The sequence below is a fragment of the Myxocyprinus asiaticus genome, chromosome 49, assembly GCF_019703515.2.
Source record: "Myxocyprinus asiaticus isolate MX2 ecotype Aquarium Trade chromosome 49, UBuf_Myxa_2, whole genome shotgun sequence".
NCBI lineage: Eukaryota > Metazoa > Chordata > Actinopteri > Cypriniformes > Catostomidae > Myxocyprinus > Myxocyprinus asiaticus.
The window spans coordinates 21,935,453-21,955,139 of NC_059392.1; the positions used below are offsets into that span (position 1 = coordinate 21,935,453).

Sequence of the window (19,687 nt, forward strand, 5' to 3'; positions counted from 1 at the left end):
ATTACCATACATTTTTATGGTAGAATTGCCAGTTTACACTTTTCAGAATGTCAGCCTACGAATATCTAACTTATAGTTGACTCTGCACGTTCAACAAGTATAGGAGAAAGTATTTTAGTCAAAAAAGTTACGTCACCTTTCAAAAGTGTTTTTTTTTTTACTTAATTGTTAATTTTATAATAATGGTACGATTATATTCACACTACATTGTCACATTTCTGCCTCAGTGAATGGGGGAAAACATGCAGAAATCTATCTGAACACATTCCCTTTAATTTGCCTCTTTCTAATGGTTCATCCAAATGCACCACATGCATATAATGACAAGTCCGTAGCCCGTGATTATCAGCAGGTAAATGCGGAACAGGAGGAAGTCGAGGATGTAGCCCACATGGCACCACTGGTCCTGTAGTTCATCTTCCCTTCGTAGAATGGACAAATACGAGTGCATCTCTCTAAGATACTGACTAATCTGTCTGAGTTCAGGCAAATCCAGTGTCATGGCTCCTGAGGCTAGGGAACATAAGAGGAAAATTAGCTTTAGCATCTGAAAGTGCAGTTGTCATTCTTACTATGTACCTTAGTCTGGGTAGACACCATATTTAATAAAAATGAGGCTGTGAGGGACAGACATACTGTCTGTTCAATGGGTTGTACTTGGTGTTGGGCAAGCTATCCATTTTGTTAACCTGTTTGCCCCATGAGCTGCCTCAAAAGAGTAATTAATTTGCGAATTAAGCATAAGTAGTTTGGATTCTAATCAGCTGACAGAAAATAGCGGACATACAACATGATTGCTTGATTGCTGAAGTTGTAGGGTTTGTCAATGCTACCCTGCAACTTAACCAATGAAAAGCTTCGCAACTGAAAAGTTACATGATTTAAAAACATGCAACGCCACCGCCTTCTACAGAAAAATGTAGTAGATATTTGTAACATCATGACTGCCTAAATTGGTGTCGATTGTTTAACTGATGAAACATTGAAAATAGAAATTCGGAAATCCTGGAGAACATTGGTATGACATGATTGAGGCCCAAATGCAAATGCCTGGCCAATGCACAGCAAATGTGAAGTTAATGTCATTGTTCGAATTTTGGTCTGCTTAAAACTGGAATAAGATAATGGGCAATGTAGGGTTGTGTCAGAGATTATTTAGCAGAGATGGGCCATTCTATTAGAAATAGGAATGCCCAGTGGTAGCCAATGGTCAACGGATGTAGAAAGGAAGTCCCGCCTAAAAGAGGTAAAAGAGCCAATCAACTTTTAGATACAGACATCCCTGTCAATCAACTCGACAACGCTCATTAGATATACAAGATGAAAAATTTTCATTTTTTAATGTAATCTGAGGTAAAGAAGCAAAATTTATGATTCCAGTGTTGTCAGATTTGAAATATGTCCTTTGATCGTAATCTTGACCAACCGTTTAGGAGACTTCAGTCTTTTCCCATTCAAGTAGATAGGAGCTGCACTGTCATGACAGGAAATAGCCTCCCGAGAGCATTGCAAAGATGGCCGACAGTGGACTAACTTGCTAGAAAGACTTTAGTTGTGTCTGCGCAATAATGTGAGGAAAATATAGATTCAGGTTTCTAGTATTCGAGTTTCGATGAAGAACCAGTGGACCGCCAAAGTAAAAATGTGTTGGCCCAAAAGGGGGGGTCTAGGACCCCCCAGGCCCCCCCTCAATTCGAACACGGCTTTACGTGTGCTCTTGTGTTGCAAACCTCAGTTTGTTACTGCCAGAGGTGGGTGATAGAGAGACCTTCAAATGTGCCATTAAATGAATTGTTAATCCTCAGGTAGCTAGCTATAAAAGGGCGACAATTTAACTATCGGGGTGAGGTTCTCTAACTTTTGCTCCACCACTGTTTGTGCTTCTGCCCAGTCTAGGGGCCTATCTGACAACTCTGTAAATGCTTAATTTCGTTGTATTATGAATTCCCATCTACCAAATTGTGGAACACAACACCGTAAAAATTGAGACTGATTAGCTATAGGCAATTACATTCACATACTTGCATTGAATACGTACGTATATCCCTCACACCCTCGTTTTTATTTGTGTCAAATTAAATATGGCATTCACCCTGACCAAGGTCCATTTAACGTTTTGCTGCTTACTACATAGAATAGCATATTAAAAAAGATTAATTGATTCATTGTTGTGAAACAGGTGTCTTACTTTTTTGTTGAGTGGAGGTTGACTCTGAGGGTTTGACGTCCCAGGGATTGTCCTGTTTCTCTCCAAGTTTGGATGGGGGGTCATCAGGAAAACTGTAGCAAATTAGTTTAGCAATGAACCCCATCACCACCACCTGTACCCAGTGCGGCACCTCCCTGTACTTCATGTTGTTATGATGGAGAACGCAGGTAATGATGACCGTCTCCATTAGACTAAGGACCATAAGTGCCAGACACACAGAGAAATAGATACCTGAGGAGGCCAAACCAAATGCTGCAGTGTCATACATTTTACAAATGCATGTATTCAACCATGTTTTATAGAATAACAAACAGAAAATGTCAGTGAAATATCACTTGTCTCTGTGATAGCCCTAGACTCTGAAGCAAATATAAATCTGACCGCAGTATTATTTAGCCAGTCAGAAGACTTTGAGGCATTTTCTACCAGTCAGTTATTTTGAGTCTTTGGGTTTGCTGACAACAGCTTAGCTGATATGTTTTGGAGGGCAATGTCAGGCTATGTTTGTCGCATCATACTGGAATTACCGTAATGAAAAGTTTCCAACTTGTAAGAACAGTTCTACCAGAAAAACTTGGAGAATATAAGAATTAATGTGAATAAACTGAAACATTATCAGTGGACCTCAGGCAAGATAATACAATTATAAAACATGTATATATAAATATATTATGATCCCTTTAAAACCTATTATTTCATGACAAAGTCATTTCTAATACAATGAAGAGATGATCCGTAAATGGACACAGACGTTTTTGTGCACAGATCTTCCTCACGTTTTAGACATTGAGGAAGGCCTGTGTACTGAAACGTCTGTGTCCATTTACCCCCAAAAATTATGAAATAAAAACATTAGCAGTTTACTATCGGAGTGCGGATCATCTCTTCACTCTATTACGAAAGCCAAATGGATTGACACACCAAAAAAATACAAAGACAAAAACGATATAAAATGATAGAGCACGGTGTAAAAACTAACTTTTTTAATTTTCTTTGCTACTTTATTGAACTGTGTTTTTAAATTGTGGAGCTTTTTTCTTTTTTTTTTGCTAATGGTTCCAGGGCAAGACAGAATAATAAAGGGGAAAGAGGGCAACGCTGCCGGGTGCCTCTATCCAGATTAAAATAATCTGTTGGAATTCAGGATTTTGCAAAAGGGATACATTAAAGCAACAACTATATGATTTCCTTTTCTCCATATGTGGCAACACCTCTAAACACACCAGGGTGTGATCTGGGACTAAAATGTTTCCAATTGAGCAATCAACAACAGATGAAATGAGGGACTTAGATAAAAAAAATATATATATATATATAAAATAAAAATCTATTCTAGAGTAAATCTTTTGGACTGATGAAAAAATGTTTATAGTCCCTACCAAATGGGTTCAAAAGTCTCCAAATATCTGTAAGACCAAGATTTTTACACATCCTCTAAAGTGCCAGTGTTGCTCTAGGAGGCTTGCACACTTTTGCTTCACTATGATCAAGGACTGAGTCCATCAAAATATTAAAGTCTCCTCCCAATATTATATCATGAGGGGTGCCAGCGGCTTGCAACATCCCTTCAAGATCTATAAAAAAAAGCCCTGATCATCAATGTTAGGTGCGTAAATATTAGCCAAAATCAACCTTTGCCCCTGAATTTCTGCTAAAACTATAATGACTCTTCCTAATTTATCTTTAATCTATTTGAGACATTTGAATTGTAGATGTTTACTTATCAGTGTAATGACTCCTCTGCTCTTTCTTGAGCCAGTAATAAAGAAAATGTGTCCACCCCATATCTTTCCAAATTTTTCAGCTTCCTGCAGGGGAAGATGCATTTCTTGAAGTTACACTATATCATATTTCTTATGCTTAAGAAGAGAAATAACTTTCCTTCTTTTTATGGGGTGCCCCAACCCATTCATATTTCACGTGGAGAGAGACAATCCACTCATATTAACATTTTACATTTTGACATATAAGAAAAAATAGATTGTGTGCCAAAAACAAAATTATAAAGACCAAATTCCAACATTATTACAACAATCAAACCCCGAACATCCCCCAGAACTAAACAAACAGATAAAAGAAAAACATGCGCATTAACCCCACACAGGACAACGGCAACTGGCATCCAACCCTCTAAACTCAAATAATCCACGTACGCCTATGAGAACCCCCACAACGACTTTGCCGTCAGATTGCTCAAGTCCGGTGTTTCTATACAAATATTGTGAGACAGAATTACACAACAAAAGATAATCTATAAAACAAACTCCAGCCAATAGGTGGAATAAACACAAAGAGTGTATAGATTCATCCACAACACTGTCCCGAAGGTGTGTTACTCCATGAAACAAACTCCAGCCGCTAGACGGAACCAGCACAAAAAGACAAAAACAAGGTGCTCAGTTTTCGCGAACAGTCCAACGAATGTTCAGTGAGCCGGCCCACTCGGCTGCAACATGAGTGCAACAAATGACCTAATCACTCCAATGTCTTGCAAGAAATACTCCACAAAACAAACTCCAGCCAATAGGAGGTATAAGCACAAAGAGCATGCAGATTCTTCCACAAAACTGTCCCGAAGGAGTGTTACTGCACAAAACAAACTCCAGCTGTTAGGCGGAACCAGCACTAAAAGAAAACAAAAAGGCACTCAGTTTCCTCGAACAGTCAAGTGAATGTTCAGTGAGTCGGTCCATTCAGTACCACAAGATAACTTTCTCACTCCATTGATTTTATGAAGGACATCTCTTGCTGTGGTCATGTGAATATTTTACAGCCATCCTTAGCATCTATTCTCAATTTGACCGGAAATATCAGAGCAAAAGCGATCTTCTGTTGATGTAAAAGTTTCTTGCATTCCTTGAATCGATCACGTTTCTCTCTTGTCAAATTCGCAAAGTCTGGGAACAAGAAAATGCTGTGGTTTTTCCAAGAAAGCCTTCCTTTATTCCTCACCTCGCATAACACAAAATCTTTATCGGATGATCTCAGAAATTTGGCCAGAATTGATCGGGGCCTGCCTCTCTCTGCAACTCACCGAGTAGGATCCCTGTGAGCTCGCTCGATTTCCAGCCTATGGCCTATTATGTCAAGCAGTTTCGTAAAGAGCCCGTCCAGGAATTTCACCATATCCTGGCCCTCTTTGGCCTCAGGAATTCCAAAAATGCGGATGTTATTCCGCCGGCTACGGTTCTTCATGTCCTCCAACTTCTTCCAGACACGCTCCAAATCCACCTTGGTCGCTAGCGGACCAGCAGATAATTCCCTCTCCGATGACTCCAGATAATCTATGAGTTTCTCGACATCCCTCACTCTTGTAACCACCTCAGAGAATTTTGTCTCCATGGCAGTGATCGATCGACATATCACAGATACGTCCAAGTCAGCAACAACCTTCATCAGCATTGCCGACATGTTCAACATCTCTCCCGTAATTCCTGCAATTCTCCGACCAAATCAACTCCCTGGCTTGGAGCCTGTTCGGGGGTGTCAGCATGAGCACGTAAGTGTCTTTTGATGTCTCTAGAGCCTGAGGATTTTGAATTTTTTTGACATATTGTCCTCTTAGAACAGTTATGGAACAGAGTGTATCGAATCTCACCGGTTTATGTCATTAAAAGATATCAAAACCAGCAAAGTGCACAGAGCTCGCTGTTCACACGTCCCATCCTCACATGGCATCATGTGACTCCCCCGTGCTGCTGATTATTGAGTATTTTGCCGCGCAGCTGCTTCAAAATATATGTTAATGTTGTAGAACAAAATGTGAAAGTGTATTCAAGTAAAATTAACCCCAGACCTTATTTTACTAATAAATAAATAGCCAAAAACCGCTATTCTTTTTTTCTTTTTTTTTTCTTTTCTCCCCTTTTTCTCCCCAATTTGGAATACCCAATTCCCAATGTGCTCTAAGTCCTCGTGGTGGCGTAGTGACCCGCCTCAATCCGGGTGGCGGAGGAAGAATCTCAGTTGCCTCCACGTCTGAGACTGTCAGTCCACGCATCTTATCATGTGGCTTGTTGAGCGCATTAACACGGAGACATAGCGTGTGTAGAGGCTTCACGCTATTCTCTGCGGCATCCACGCACAACTCGCCATGCGGCCCACCGAGAGGACCATGAGGAGGTTACCACATGTGACTCTACCCTCCCTAGCAACCGGGCCAATTTGGTTGCTTAGGAAACCTGGCTGGAGTCATTCAGCATGCCCTGGTTTCGAATTCGCGACTCCAGGGGTGGTAGTCAGTGTAAAAACCACTATACTAAAAAAACTTCATTGGAACCCAAGGCAAAATTAGCCCTCAAGGTTGGCCTGCAAACTGCCGTCATCGCTTAACTGCTCTATACAGTGTTGCTGACTTCTTGATTCTGATTGGCTGATGGTGTTGAAGTAGTTCCATGTTTGTTGACCACATTATATCACTTCACCACATTCTTTCCGAAATACAAAGTTTCAAATTATAGTCAAGAAGCGATAAAAGAAACTTGATCCTAGGCGTAAAGAGGTAATTCTACACACAAGAGTGTTTAAGAGACGAAAACCTGAAGAATGAGATAAAGCACATGTGGTAACTGTGGTATAATCTGAATAATTGTCTACAGACCGAAAAATTTAATGCACGTGTAATCTTTAAGGTGTAACTAATTAATATTTCACATTCACACATTGCCTCACACAGGTTTTTGCTAACTGACCTATTAAAGGCGTTCCATTTGCAGTGCTGGGTAGCAGGTCGTTCATAATGAGAAGAAACACTGTGTAGCCCAGAATGAGGGTCATTTTGAAGGAGGAGCGGTCCACGCTGTGTGGTGGCAGGTAGAAAGACAGGATATCAACGATCAAGAGGAAAGAGCTGGGGATGATCAGGTTCACCACATACAGTATTGGCCTTCGCTTTATCACCACCTGATGAATGGAAACAGTTTGCTTAGGACATTTGGATAGACTTTGTTGAAAGATGCCATGAAATGGCTTTATGTGTGCAGTTTTCTTTCCTTTGTTGACATACAGTATTTCCTAATTAAACTGGAAGTTGGGGCAAGACATATTGAAAGGCTTGTGCCTTTCTTTTTCTTCCAAATAGCCAATTTATTTTAAAACATCCTTTTTTATCCAGACAACTTAGCCAATCAGAAATGCTCTCTGTGAAGTATTTTGCACATTTGGGATTGCTGACATAGGGTTTTCTGGCATGTCTTTGAAGGATGGGGATTGGGAGAGAAGGGGTATTTATATTTCTGGTGAAAAATTTATTATAATTAACCCAAGTATGTTTTGAAATTGTATACTTTATTAATCGAGACAAAATGTAAACATGACGGAATTCTCTTTTTGCATTGTCCATGAATCTTTCCCAATAAAGAGAACATTAATAAAGAAAGACTCTAATTTGATTTTCTTTGGCTATGTTTGGAATGGAATACAAGCTTATTACTTAGTGAATATGGATTTTTAATTCATTTTTGTGTTAAATGTATTTTGGGCAGTCCAATCCACTAATTAAAATGTGACTGTAATTACATCCGTTTCATTTGTGGAGTTGAAAGCATTGCATTTTGGAATTCAGGATTGCGTGAAGTGTGCTCTGTTGTACGTATACTGCACATTTGACCAAATTTAGCTGGTTATCCATGAACTCTTAAAAGAAACTTGCATACTAGTATTCATACTAGCACAATATACATTAGTGTTAATTTCGTTAACGAAAACTATGACGAAAAATGTTCGTCGACGAACTTTTTTCCATGAGTGAGACGAGACGATGACGAGACGGCACCAACATCATTAAACACTAACTGTGACTATATCAAGATGCAATATTGTTGATGAAAAAAGACTAGACTAAAATGTTTTTTAAAAAATAAAATCTTTAACAAAGTCTCTCATTATTTTCATCGAAAAAAATTTCTAAATATTATAGTCTGTTTTTGTTTTTCTAAATTACAATCCAAATATCCTGTTCATTGGATGGCATGAGCAGCAGTTTCCTTTCCTGTGCTGCGCGTGGCATATCAGGACTAAGCAAGCACAGTGAGGAGTTCCTTTCAAGTAGTTTACAGAATGCTAACGTTCGTTAAATAATGACAGCAACAGTTGGACTTGGGAGAAAGAGAAGACGATATGAAGGCTAAACACAAAGAAATTGAGGTAGGTTAACGCATTGGTCTGCAAAAAATGTGTCTGCAGTAATATGCCTGCATAAACTGCATAAAGTACTTTGTGAGTATAATACCACCTAGTTTTGATTGTGTAGAGTTTCCTTTTTCTGGATACTCAGGGTTTGTATTATTAAGTTAAAATTCATAGCAATGATTTACTTATAGTGCAACACTTGGATTTCTTGATGTTGCATCTATCTAAAAGGGCAATGTCTCCCCTCCAGAGATGGGGGGGAGTGAGCCAGTTTGGATGGCGCCCTGGCCTGAATCGGGTGGTGGAGTAGTGTGACGAGGAGGAGGGTGTGGCCGGGCCGTGAGGATGAGTTGCATAATAAGTGGGAGAGAGATAAGGGAAGAGCCAGGGATGTCAGAGAGAGAGAGAGAGAGATGCACGCGGCCGCTCTGTGTGTGTGTCGTTATGTTTCAGTTTATGTTGATGTCTCATTAAAGTCTTGTTGTTTGTTACTCCGGTTCCTGCATCCTCCTTTCCCAAACAGTTAAAATGTTATACATGCTGTACACTGCAGAAATAGTAATAGTATTATTGTGCTATGCTAAACATATGCTTTACCAAAGGCTTTACATGGTTATAACAGGAGTTGAAAGATTGGATTCCTTTCTCACCCAGAAAGTGATGATGTCCCATTCGTCTACTCCGAAATTCTGAATGTCTGCCTTGCCCAAGATTGCCACCAGCTCCCACTCTCCACTGGCCGCCAGGTATTGCATTGAGTTCTGTGTCATCTCGTCAAAGGACAGAGCAGGACTGACACGGACATCCTTTACTGAAGGGATAACAGGTGTTAGTATTACAGGTACACTCGTCCTGGAAACTGCCTTACCAATCAGCTAAATCAGTAGTTGGAATTAGATAATTTGCACAATAATGCACTGTATGTGTACAAGGACATACTAAGGCCAAGCACACACTACAAGACAGAAGGTCATCAATCTGTACACTTTTAAAGACTTAGTTTATTGTCTTCTGTTGTGTTCGTAGCTAATTCTGCCCAATAAAGCCAGAACGCAAGAACTTCGACAACACTGAGGGGGGAATCCACTAAGAATAAACTTGCGTGCACTGGAGCCACACACTGGGACTTTTGTTTGACCTAACGTCATCTAATAATGCATCTGCATATCTTCAACTGCTACAGAACAAAGCGGGACTTTGTGGACACAGCCAGGACCGGAAAATCGCCTTCCTTAGGGTTCAGCTCAAAGATTCTCTTAAAGAACTAAATCGGTAGTCTCACGAAACTACAACTTCCTGTTGGCCAGCTGTGGCATGACAGCACATGTAAAATTCGTTATTGTAAACAAAAGGAAAATGATCCTAAAAAACAGACTGTCAATGACCTAATCGCAGGACTCTTACCTCTCTTCATTTCACACTCAAAAATGCACAGAATCTATCTTTATATGCAGATAAGTATCAAATCACCCCCACCTAATGCCTAGTCTGGCTATAATCCTGAAAATGGTGTTATTATGACCATTAATCATTTATTATTTATGTTTTAATAGTTAGTAAACTAACCATTTATTGCAAGTATGATGTGTTATTGTGTATACATTTGTCATTTTATTTGCAGAAAGTTGATGTAGATCATTTCTTGATAACTCTTATCGTATTCATGTTATAAAGTTCATGACTAAAATATAAAAATTTGAGAGCAGGGAAATGAAAAAGCATGTGACAAAGAATGATATCACACCCCTGGCCACACCTCTTCTCAAAGGTAACTTCTGATTGGCTAAAACCTTTTTGGGGTGGTCAGGCAGAAAAGAGTTAAAAGACCATGTCTTGAGGAACTAAGTTTCAGAAGTTTTGATATTTTCTTCTGCATAAAACACATCCAAGGATCCACTTCCATTCTCAAATGACTTTTTCCAAAATCTATTCAGTCTTCAACCAGAACTCCAGACCATTGACTCAGCCAAACACTTCCTTCCCAACGTACAAGGAACGTAAATACAATCCTCCAGAATATTACTAAGCTGGAGCATTAAGACATAATTTCGAAACCTATTTTAAATTAATGGATATTTTTATTTTTATTTATTTATATATATATATATATATTATTTTCTCCCCTTTTTTCTCCCAATTTGGAATGCTCAACTCCCACTACTTAGTAGGTCCTTGTGGTGGCGCGTTACTCACCTCAATCCGGGTGGCAGAGGACAAGTCTCAGTTGACTCCACTTCTGAGACCGTCAATCCGTGCATCTTATCAAGTGGCTCATTGTGCATGGCACCACGGAGACTCACAGCACGGGAGGCTCATGCTACTCTCCGTGTTCCACGGACAACTTATGTTGAACCCCTAATCGTGACCATGAGGAGGTTACCCCATGTGACTCTACCCTCCCTAGCAACTGGGCCAATTTGGTTGCTTAGGAGACCTGGCTGGAGTAACTCATCATGCCCTGGATTCAAACTCGCGACTCCAGGGGTGGTAGTCAGCGTCAATACTCACTGAGCTACCCAGGCCCCTCAAATTTATGGATATTAAATGAATTAATTTATGGTTCGTTCAGGACATGGTTTGCTAGATTCCATATTAGATCAGTTTTATAAATTTTCTCTGCTTCAAAGCTTATTTCTTTATGTGCTAATCATATTTGTGTGTCTAGGTGTGTTAGATTAGTTAGTAGTTGTATAGTAATAAAGTCTCATTTCTACATTTAAAGTGAAGTTGTCCTGTGGTCTATGCTCATAACTAGTTACTAAAACTGCCCGAAACTTGCTACTTTGCTAATAAATAGAGTTTTCATTATATGAGGGTATTATTTTTGACTGACCCCCAATGAGAGTAAAGCCTTCAAGAATTGACCTCAACTTATTGCTGTCAGAAAGCAGCTGGGATTACTGCTTTTTCACTTGTAAAAACAGCTAGATGCCAACTGGTTGACTAGATATCAAATCAGTTTAAAATATAGACACAATAATGAACATCGGTGTTGGCCGGGATCTGGAGCTTCTTGTAACAGTCTAACCGCATATACAACATGATATGGCTTTGGTCTCGTCATGTTCGCTAACCTTAAGAGGATCATAAAACATATAAAGGGAAATGGCTTGGCAGGAAATAATAATGTTTTAACGCTGATATTGCAGAAATAAGGAATGCTTTGGAAGTGGAAAGTTACTGGTGTGCATGTAGGAGCCGAAGGTGAAAGAGCAGTTCTGTATGTCGAAGGGGAAACTGAAGATCTGAAGACTGCAGGCGCTAACCAGCCTCAACATCCTGTCATAGCGGATGTGGCCCGTATGGTTTACGTAAACATATGGGCAAGCCTGAGATAAGTCATCATCCACACTGAGCAGGAGGAGAAACAGATATACAGTACATGAATAAACTGATCGAACAAATTGACAATCGAAAATAAAATCACAAATGAGATCACTTTATTAAGTCAGTTGTTTCTCCTAGACATCAATGACATTATAGGAATGTTCCAGATGCAATACAAGTTAAGCTCTATCGGCAGCATTTGCAATTTATTTGAGCTGTAAAGTTGGGTAAATCACCCCATTAGCAGTGGGATGAACTTCTAGTTATGAGCAGTGTAATTCCTGTGGATGGAGTTTGCTCCATGCAAACAGATATTTCCATCACATCCCTTTGTGGTATCCTTGGGCAAGTTAAGCAAACTGTGCGAAAGTTCCCAATGTTTTCCGGATTTACATGGTCATAACAGAAGTTGGCCATGAAGAGTTGACATGGTTAGTAAGTTATTTTATATAATTTAATCACGTTAACACATAAAATGTTCAACATAGTGATGCAAAAAGTCCACATGCTGCTACTAAATGTTCATACATACCCCTGACATAAATGACTCCCCAGAACCCAGTCGCAAGTTAGATGTGTCGTGGTTGATGACAGAACGTTGTCGCCGACAGGCTAGGAAGCTAGGGCGCCACCAACCCCAAATCCAAATATATATATATATATATATATATATATATATATATATATATATATATATGTATATATATATATCAAGATGCCCCATGGGTTTGGGTAGCAAACATTTTTTTTCTTTCTAATTTAATATGAACTATTTCCATACATGCAGACTCACTCATTATTGTTCAGGACAAAGTGATGCCACATATAACTAATTATTTTCATTCCAGTACATTTATCAGACATTTACTACTAATGAAAAGAAAAACACACAGTTTTTCTACTGTCACAACGGCAAAGTGTCAGAAGTTATAGAATCACCCTAATGACTTACAGGTGCATCTCAATAAATTAGAATGTCGTGGAAAAGTTCATTTATTTCAGTAATTCAACTCAAATTGTGAAACTCGTGTATTAAATAAATTCAATGCACACAGACTGAAGTAGTTTAAGTCTTTGGTTCTTTTAATTGTGATGATTTTTGCTCACATTTAACAAAAACCCACCAATTCACTCTCTCAAAAAATTAGAATACATCATAAGACCAATAAAAAAACATTTTTAGTGAATTGTTGGCCTTCTGGAAAGTATGTTCATTTACTGTATATGTACTCAATACTTGGTAGGGGCTCCTTTTTGCTTTAATTACTGCCTCAATTCGGCGTGGCATGGAGGTGATCAGTTTGTGGCACTGCTGAGGTGGTATGGAAGCCCAGGTTTCTTTGACAGTGGCCTTCAGCTCATCTGCATTTTTTGGTCTCTTGTTTCTCATTTTCCTCTTGACAATACCCCATAGATTCTCTATGGGGTTCAGGTCTGGTGAGTTTGCTGGCCAGTCAAGCACACCAACACCATGGTCATTTAACCAACTTTTGGTGCTTTTGGCAGTGTGGGCAGGTGCCAAACCCTGCTGGAAAATGAAATCAGCATCTTTAAAAAGCTGGTCAGCAGAAGGAAGCATGAAGTGCTCCAAAATGTCTTGGTAAACGGGTGCAGTGACTTTGGTTTTCAAAAAACACAATGGACCAACACCAGCAGATGACATTGCACCCCAAATCATCACAGACTGTGGAAACTTAACACTGGACTTCAAGCAACTTGGGCTATGAGCTTCTCCACCCTTCCTCCAGACTCTAGGACCTTGGTTTCTAAATGAAATACAAAACTTGCTCTCATCTGAAAAGAGGACTTTGGACCACTGGGCAACAGTCCAGTTCTTCTTCTCCTTAGCCCAGGTAAGACGCCTCTGACGTTGTCTGTGGTTCAGGAGTGGCTTAACAAGAGGAATACAACAACTGTAGCCAAATTCCTTGACACGTCTGTGTGTGGTGGCTCTTGATGCCTTGACCCCAGCCTCAGTCCATTCCTTGTGAAGTTCACCCAAATTCTTGAATCGATTTTGCTTGACATTCCTCATAAGGCTGTGGTTCTCTCGGTTGGTTGTGCATCTTTTTCCTTCCACACTTTTTCCTTCCACTCAACTTTCTGTTAACATGCTTGGATACAGCACTCTGTGAACAGCCAGCTTCTTTGGCAATGAATGTTTGTGGCTTACCCTCCTTGTGAAGGGTGTCAGTGATTGTCATCTGGACAACTGTCAGATCAGCAGTCTTCCCCATGATTGTGTAGCCTAGTGAACCAAACTGAGAGACCATTTTGAAGGCTCAGGAAACCTTTGCAGGTGTTTTGAGTTGATTAGCTGATTGGCATGTCACCATATTCTAATTTTTTGAGATAGTGAATTGGTGGATTTTTGTTAAATGTGAGCGAAAATCATCACAATTAAAAGAACCAAAGACTTAAACTACTTCAGTCTGTGTGCATTGAATTTATTTAATACACGAGCTTCACAATTTGAGTTGAATTACTGAAATAAATGAACTTTTCCACGAAATTCGAATTTATTGAGATGCACCTGTATCTTGAAGGTGGCTACTTTTTTCTGAATGGAGCTATCAATTATGAAATTACCAACAAAGAGATTGACCTGTTTTGTCTGTCTTTTCCCTGCATCTTCTTCCAACTGTTTTTTTCTTAACCGCATAAGATAACCATCCAATCAGAAGGCATCGTCAAGCTGGTGACATACAGTATAGACAACTTTCGTCCAATCATTTGACGTCTAATTATATCAATAGCGGGAGTTACCGGAAAAAATAACGCACTCGCCACGGCCCCAGGGAAGACAGACCACTAAGGAAGCCATAGGCCCTTACTCCCCAGAACCTAGAAAGGGAGTACGTGTGACCAACCGACCCCGCCCACATCCTGGTCTATCCTTTGGACACTCCCCATTCTGCACTGAACCCTATTTCACCACGAGATGCAACATTCCCCTTTTGTTTGGACAGTTTTCACCCATTATAGCTTTAATTCCCCATTTTTGAACATTTCATGTTTATTATTATTTCAAATAAATGCCTCTCTGAGGCCTGAAGCTACACCCTGTCTCTTGCTCACCCTGCCACAGTGGTGGAGAATGCGGGCATGGAAGTGACGTCACTTGCCACTAGATGGAAAGCAAGAAGCAGGATGAAGGATCCACGGGAACGGACTCCCACCACCCAAAAGGGTGAGTGGTAATTAATAAGCATTTACCCGGCAGCTGGTTGAGGCTGTCATGTTGAACCCGTGTTTTCTCTGTTCCCACCCATGTGCGAGCTAAAGGGTGAGCTGGCCTGGAGGGGTATCATCCAACTCACCCAATCCGACCGTAGGGCCTGGTTGAGAAAGTAGCATTACCATGTGGATGGCTAAGGAGGATGCATCTCTGGCTCTGGACCCCGAGGAAACGGATGAGAGAGTAAGAGGAGATTCCACTGGGACAGTGCCTAAGGGGGAAGGGGGATGTGGCGGTATGACCCACCCCTCCCTCTTGTCATCATTGCCCCACCTCTGAGGGCTGTCCTTCAGCCAGGTTCACAATGGGAGTGGGCAGGAGAGAGGAGGGGCACAATTTAATAAGCCTCATTTGGCAGCAGATGATGAGACGCACCTGATTTGAATAGCGACTCATCACTGCTGCCTTTAATATGTAGAGCGTGCCTCTCCTCACGGAGCCAGCTTCTATCTCCATGTGTGCACATAGTTGTGTCTTTGCAGGTCCAGGAGCAAAGCAGGGAGGATACCGAACGAAATAGATGCATGCCGGACTCGCTCCCCCGGAACCCCGCCGTGAGTTATATCCATTGCGCGGGATGACAGCACACATCATGGCCGACAGGCTAGGATGCCAGGCCGCCGTCCCCTCACTCTTTCCACGAACCCAGGGAAGACAGGCTGCTAAGGAAGCCACTGTCCCTCACGCCCCGGAACCGAGGAGGGGACGCGTGTGACTGCCGGTCCCTGCCCACATCCTGGACCATTCATTTGGACCCTCCCCATCCTGCACTGAGCCCCATTTCACTGCGAGGATGCCAGATTCCCCTTTTGTTTGGACATTTTTTATGCATTTTCCCACACTTTTCCTGACACTTTAATTCCCCCTTTTGGACATTTTATTTTTACTGTTATTTTAAAATAAACGCCTCTACGAGGCCTGATGCCACTCCCACTGTGTCTGTCTCTTGCTCACCCCGCCACAAGACATGTTTGCATCAATTCATCTTTTTCTGTGGCGTGACTGATAGAACATTATGTCAGCTGCCTTAGAGTCTTGGGTTCATGTCCTGTGAGATTTGGAGGTTCCATTTTCCCTCTGTAGTCAAATGTGTACTTTACTGACAGTTAGTTTTTAGGATTGAGGTTTGGGTTAGGAGGTAGAGTTAATAAAATATGCAATCCTATTGACTGTATTTCATCATTTACAGCTAAAAACAACTGTCTTTTGGCGCCACTCTGGACATTACACCCGGAAACTGGAGCTCACACATGCCCATACAGTATGTTCAACAACACTTACAGCTTTGGCCACTGGGGCCAGTGAGATCAGTGAGAAATGCTTTAGCCAACAGTTTAGATAACTGCCCCGTATTTAGGCCAAAGTGAAGACCACCCATATTGTTTGCCGCCAAACCCCTGGTTGGACAGTGAAATGTCCTGTATTAAAGGTATTTTATCCCGTATTGAAGTGGTGGCGAAACCCTCGAGGGGGACCCCTGTCCCATATTGAAGTGCTCAAAATGCTAATTAGCATTAATGCATCCCTTATTCGTGTACCGAGAAGTTGACAACCCAACATGTGATTTTAGTTTTCCTAAACTGAGTGACGAGTTGATATTATTTTCTGTTGTAATTGACAGGTTGCCACAGATACTGTCAAGTTAAGCTGTATTTAACCTGGAACATTCCTTTAATTACAGAGCAAATAGAGACTTTTCCTGCTTTTTAGATATTTCTCCTGAGGGGGAAAAAAAAAACAGTAATCTCACATGTGCTAATTTTTGTCAAGATACCAAAGTTTGCATTTAAAAGTTAGAGATCTCAACAAGAACTTTCCACATCAAATTCTTTTCTCTGGATTGCTTAAAATTTCCTCAAACTCTCCAGAAGAGGGCACTTACAACTCATAAATGATAATGTCAGGCATCCAGAGATCTTTTACAGGAAGGGAGATTTTCTCAATTCCATCACAGCGCTCTGCATCCCAAAGCAGGAACTCATGAAACCAGTACTATAACAACACATGAGTGAAGAACAGGTTTGTGTTATGGCCCTTAATTCACTTCGGAATGATGCACAGCCTTGATTAAAAACTAGCTAACTTTCATGTTATGTTAGATACATTAGATAACAAAACGTGAGATTTGTTCCTTGAATGCTTTAAAAAAAAAAAAAGTCATACCAGATTTATGGAAAGTTCCTTATCTTCAGATGATTATGCAAACAACCTATACATACTTTAGTGTTTATGCATAACCATAAACTTACCAGTCTGAGCCAGAGGAAGGTGGTTAGAATCTGTGCTTTTTCATTCTGTGAAACAGACCAGTCAACAAACGTTCAGATGTGAGCATAATTACACAACTGCATATGTGTAGATTGTCCTGTATTCACTCACCACCCCCAATATAGCATACAGAGTGAAGGAGATGTTGGTTATGGTGGGGTTACTGAGGTTGACAGAAGGTCTGAATGATTTCCTGTCAATGACTTCCTGTAGAGAATCATATGTAGGTCCGCTTTGTCCATCTTCACAGCGAAGCATGCTTAGACATGGCGATGCTTAAGTTCACAAAAACAGGCCAGGGAAACTAACTTAGCGACTTTATTTGAACAGCATTTTGCACTTTTATGGGCCCAAAAATTATTTGGACACTTTAACTGCACTTAATATGTATGAATGTCATTGCATTAGATAACAAAATATCAAACCAAGTGGCATTCGTTTTAAAGAAGAACAGCACAAGCACAGTTTTCAGGCAAAACATTTCAGAAAAAGAGGTTTGTTATTTTATTTTGTTAATAATAAAAAACGATAGATATACTTTTCAAAATTAAGCCATAAAAGTATTTGGACACTTTCTGTTCGTCAAACATTAGTGGAATATGTCCATTGTTAATGTGCTGAACTGCACCTGTGTGAACTGACTTCATACTTTCACTAAAAATCACATTTGACATTAGTTGGTTAAAAGTCATTGCAAAGATGTTATCTAATGCAATGACATTCATACCTGTCCAAAAATGTTTTGTATTTGTATAAGAAATTTTGTGTTTCTTATGTTTTTTCATCATCCCTAAAGCATATTCCTATTACATTTAACTATAACTGTGGATTAAAAGTATTTTTTCTTCTTGTATTTACTCGCCAATACTGTAAATGCACTCAATATATAGTGCGCTAAAAGACCACATTGCAATTCTGGGATTTTTTCCCTGGTAATAAACAGAAACTTAAGATTTATAAATTTGTTTTGAAAAATTAAATAAAAGAAATTTGTAAGAAATTAAGACATTTTTGAATTTTTTTTCTTTTTCTTTTTTTCAGAAAAATGGGGACACCGCAAATACTATGGAAACGAAATAATGAAATTTATCATTCACACTCTATATTGGGTGTCTTTAACTAAAATGTGCATTAAACATTAAAATACATACAACACAATGTACTTTTGTGAAACTACATGTAACTAAATGCAGAATTCTCACAAGATTCACATTTGCCGCTACTGAGGTTGAGGTCCGGATAGGTTTAGGAGTAGGGTTAGGGTTAGAGATTAGGGTTTAGGGTAAGGTTAGGTTTAGGATTAGGGGTAAAGTAAACCGTTAAACTACAGATGTAATCAAATGCAGGTACTTTAAATGTAAGTACAATGCAACAACATGTATGTAGATAATTAGTACATTGTTTCAAATACTTAAAGGGATAGTTCACCAAAGTTTTTTAATTCAGTCACTGTTTACTCACCTTTATGTTGTTATAACACTATATTACTTTCTTTTTTAACACAAAGGGAGAAATTGTGAAAAAGGAATTTGTGCTCTGTGATGTCATACAATGGCAGTTTATGGTGACCACCTCTTCAAGCTTCAAAAGGACACAAAAGTATAATTCAGATGTCTAATAAATTATTCCATGAGACTCATGATTGTTATGAATGCATACGATAAAGTTTGGTGAGAAACAAACCGAAATCTAATGTATTATTTAGTGAAAATGTTCACTGACCGTTGATCTCCTGTGCATGTTCATGTTAGGGCACGAGAGCAACAGTTCATGCAGCCCCCTAGTGACATTGATAAACTTGTTTTGTTTATCTAAAAACAGGTCCGCCACAGCGATATAGTGACAACAGAACACAACACAGCTGCACACAAAACAGAGAACAGAACTTACTAAACATGCCTGAATGGTTTGTCATTTTTGTTTATGCATTTCTATGCCCAGCCTTATTTTATTTTTTTTATGTTTTTGGACCAGTGCCTGTTCACAGTGGACAGAGTTACCCGCGCAATGCCGAAAACAGATAAGGGATCTATAGAATGTACCATTGCGTTTCACTGCTGGTTAGGACAAAAACTCTGATTACTACAGAAAATATACCTTTTATCACGTGTCGTTTGCCGTCAGGTTAGGACACGGTGTGACTGCCGGTAGCCTCCTCTTTGTTTCTGTTTGATTTCTGAGTACTCAATTAAACAAATAAGGCTGGGCATAGAAATACATAAATTCTTCGACTACAAACTCTTCAGATATGTTTACTAAGTTTTGTTTTCTGTTTTGTGTGCAGCTGTGTTGTGTTCTGTTGTCGCTATCGCTATATGTTTTTATATAAACAAAACGAGTTTTCGCTTTCGAATGGCCCAATGTCACGAGGGCACTGCGCGAACTGTTGCTCTCATGCCTTATCATGAACGCGCACAGGAGATCAACAGTCAGTGAACATTTTCACTAAATAATACATTCAATTTACGTTTGTTTCGCACCAAACCTTATTGTATGCTTTCATAACAATCATAAGT

At 39.8% G+C, this 19,687-nt stretch overlaps 1 protein-coding gene and 1 long non-coding RNA gene across 2 annotated transcripts; one reads left to right on the forward strand and one right to left on the reverse strand.

Annotated features, from left to right (window-relative positions):
* Positions 1–38: 38 nt before the first annotated feature.
* On the reverse strand, positions 39–17,429 carry LOC127438455 (5-hydroxytryptamine receptor 3A-like). The gene is made up of 8 exons (XM_051694063.1): positions 17,283–17,429; positions 17,153–17,197; positions 16,786–16,895; positions 11,520–11,689; positions 8,989–9,149; positions 6,901–7,111; positions 2,192–2,440; positions 39–525 (listed from the first exon to the last, which is right to left on the reverse strand). The coding sequence occupies exons 1-8, from the start codon at positions 17,427–17,429 to the stop codon at positions 287–289; spliced, it is 1,332 nt and encodes a 443-aa protein (XP_051550023.1). The 3' UTR covers positions 39–286.
* Positions 8,214–10,915, forward strand: LOC127438461 (uncharacterized). Its single transcript, XR_007896743.1, has 3 exons — positions 8,214–8,353; positions 8,993–9,179; positions 9,365–10,915. It is a non-coding gene; the product is annotated as an uncharacterized LOC127438461 (long non-coding RNA).
* Positions 17,430–19,687: the final 2,258 nt, after the last annotated feature.

Excerpts from the sequence above, each read along its gene's own strand:
- LOC127438455 (XM_051694063.1), bottom strand. The coding sequence starts at position 17,429 with ATGCTTCGCTGTGAAGATGGACAAAGCGGACCTACATATGATTCTCTA. Across the intron at positions 11,690-16,785 it reads GACATTATCATTTATGAGTT|TGTGGATGATGACTTATCTC; the intron begins GTAAGTGCCCTC and ends CCTCCTGCTCAG. Across the intron at positions 7,112-8,988 it reads GGGACATCATCACTTTCTGG|GTGGTGATAAAGCGAAGGCC; the intron begins GTGAGAAAGGAA and ends TCCATTCATCAG.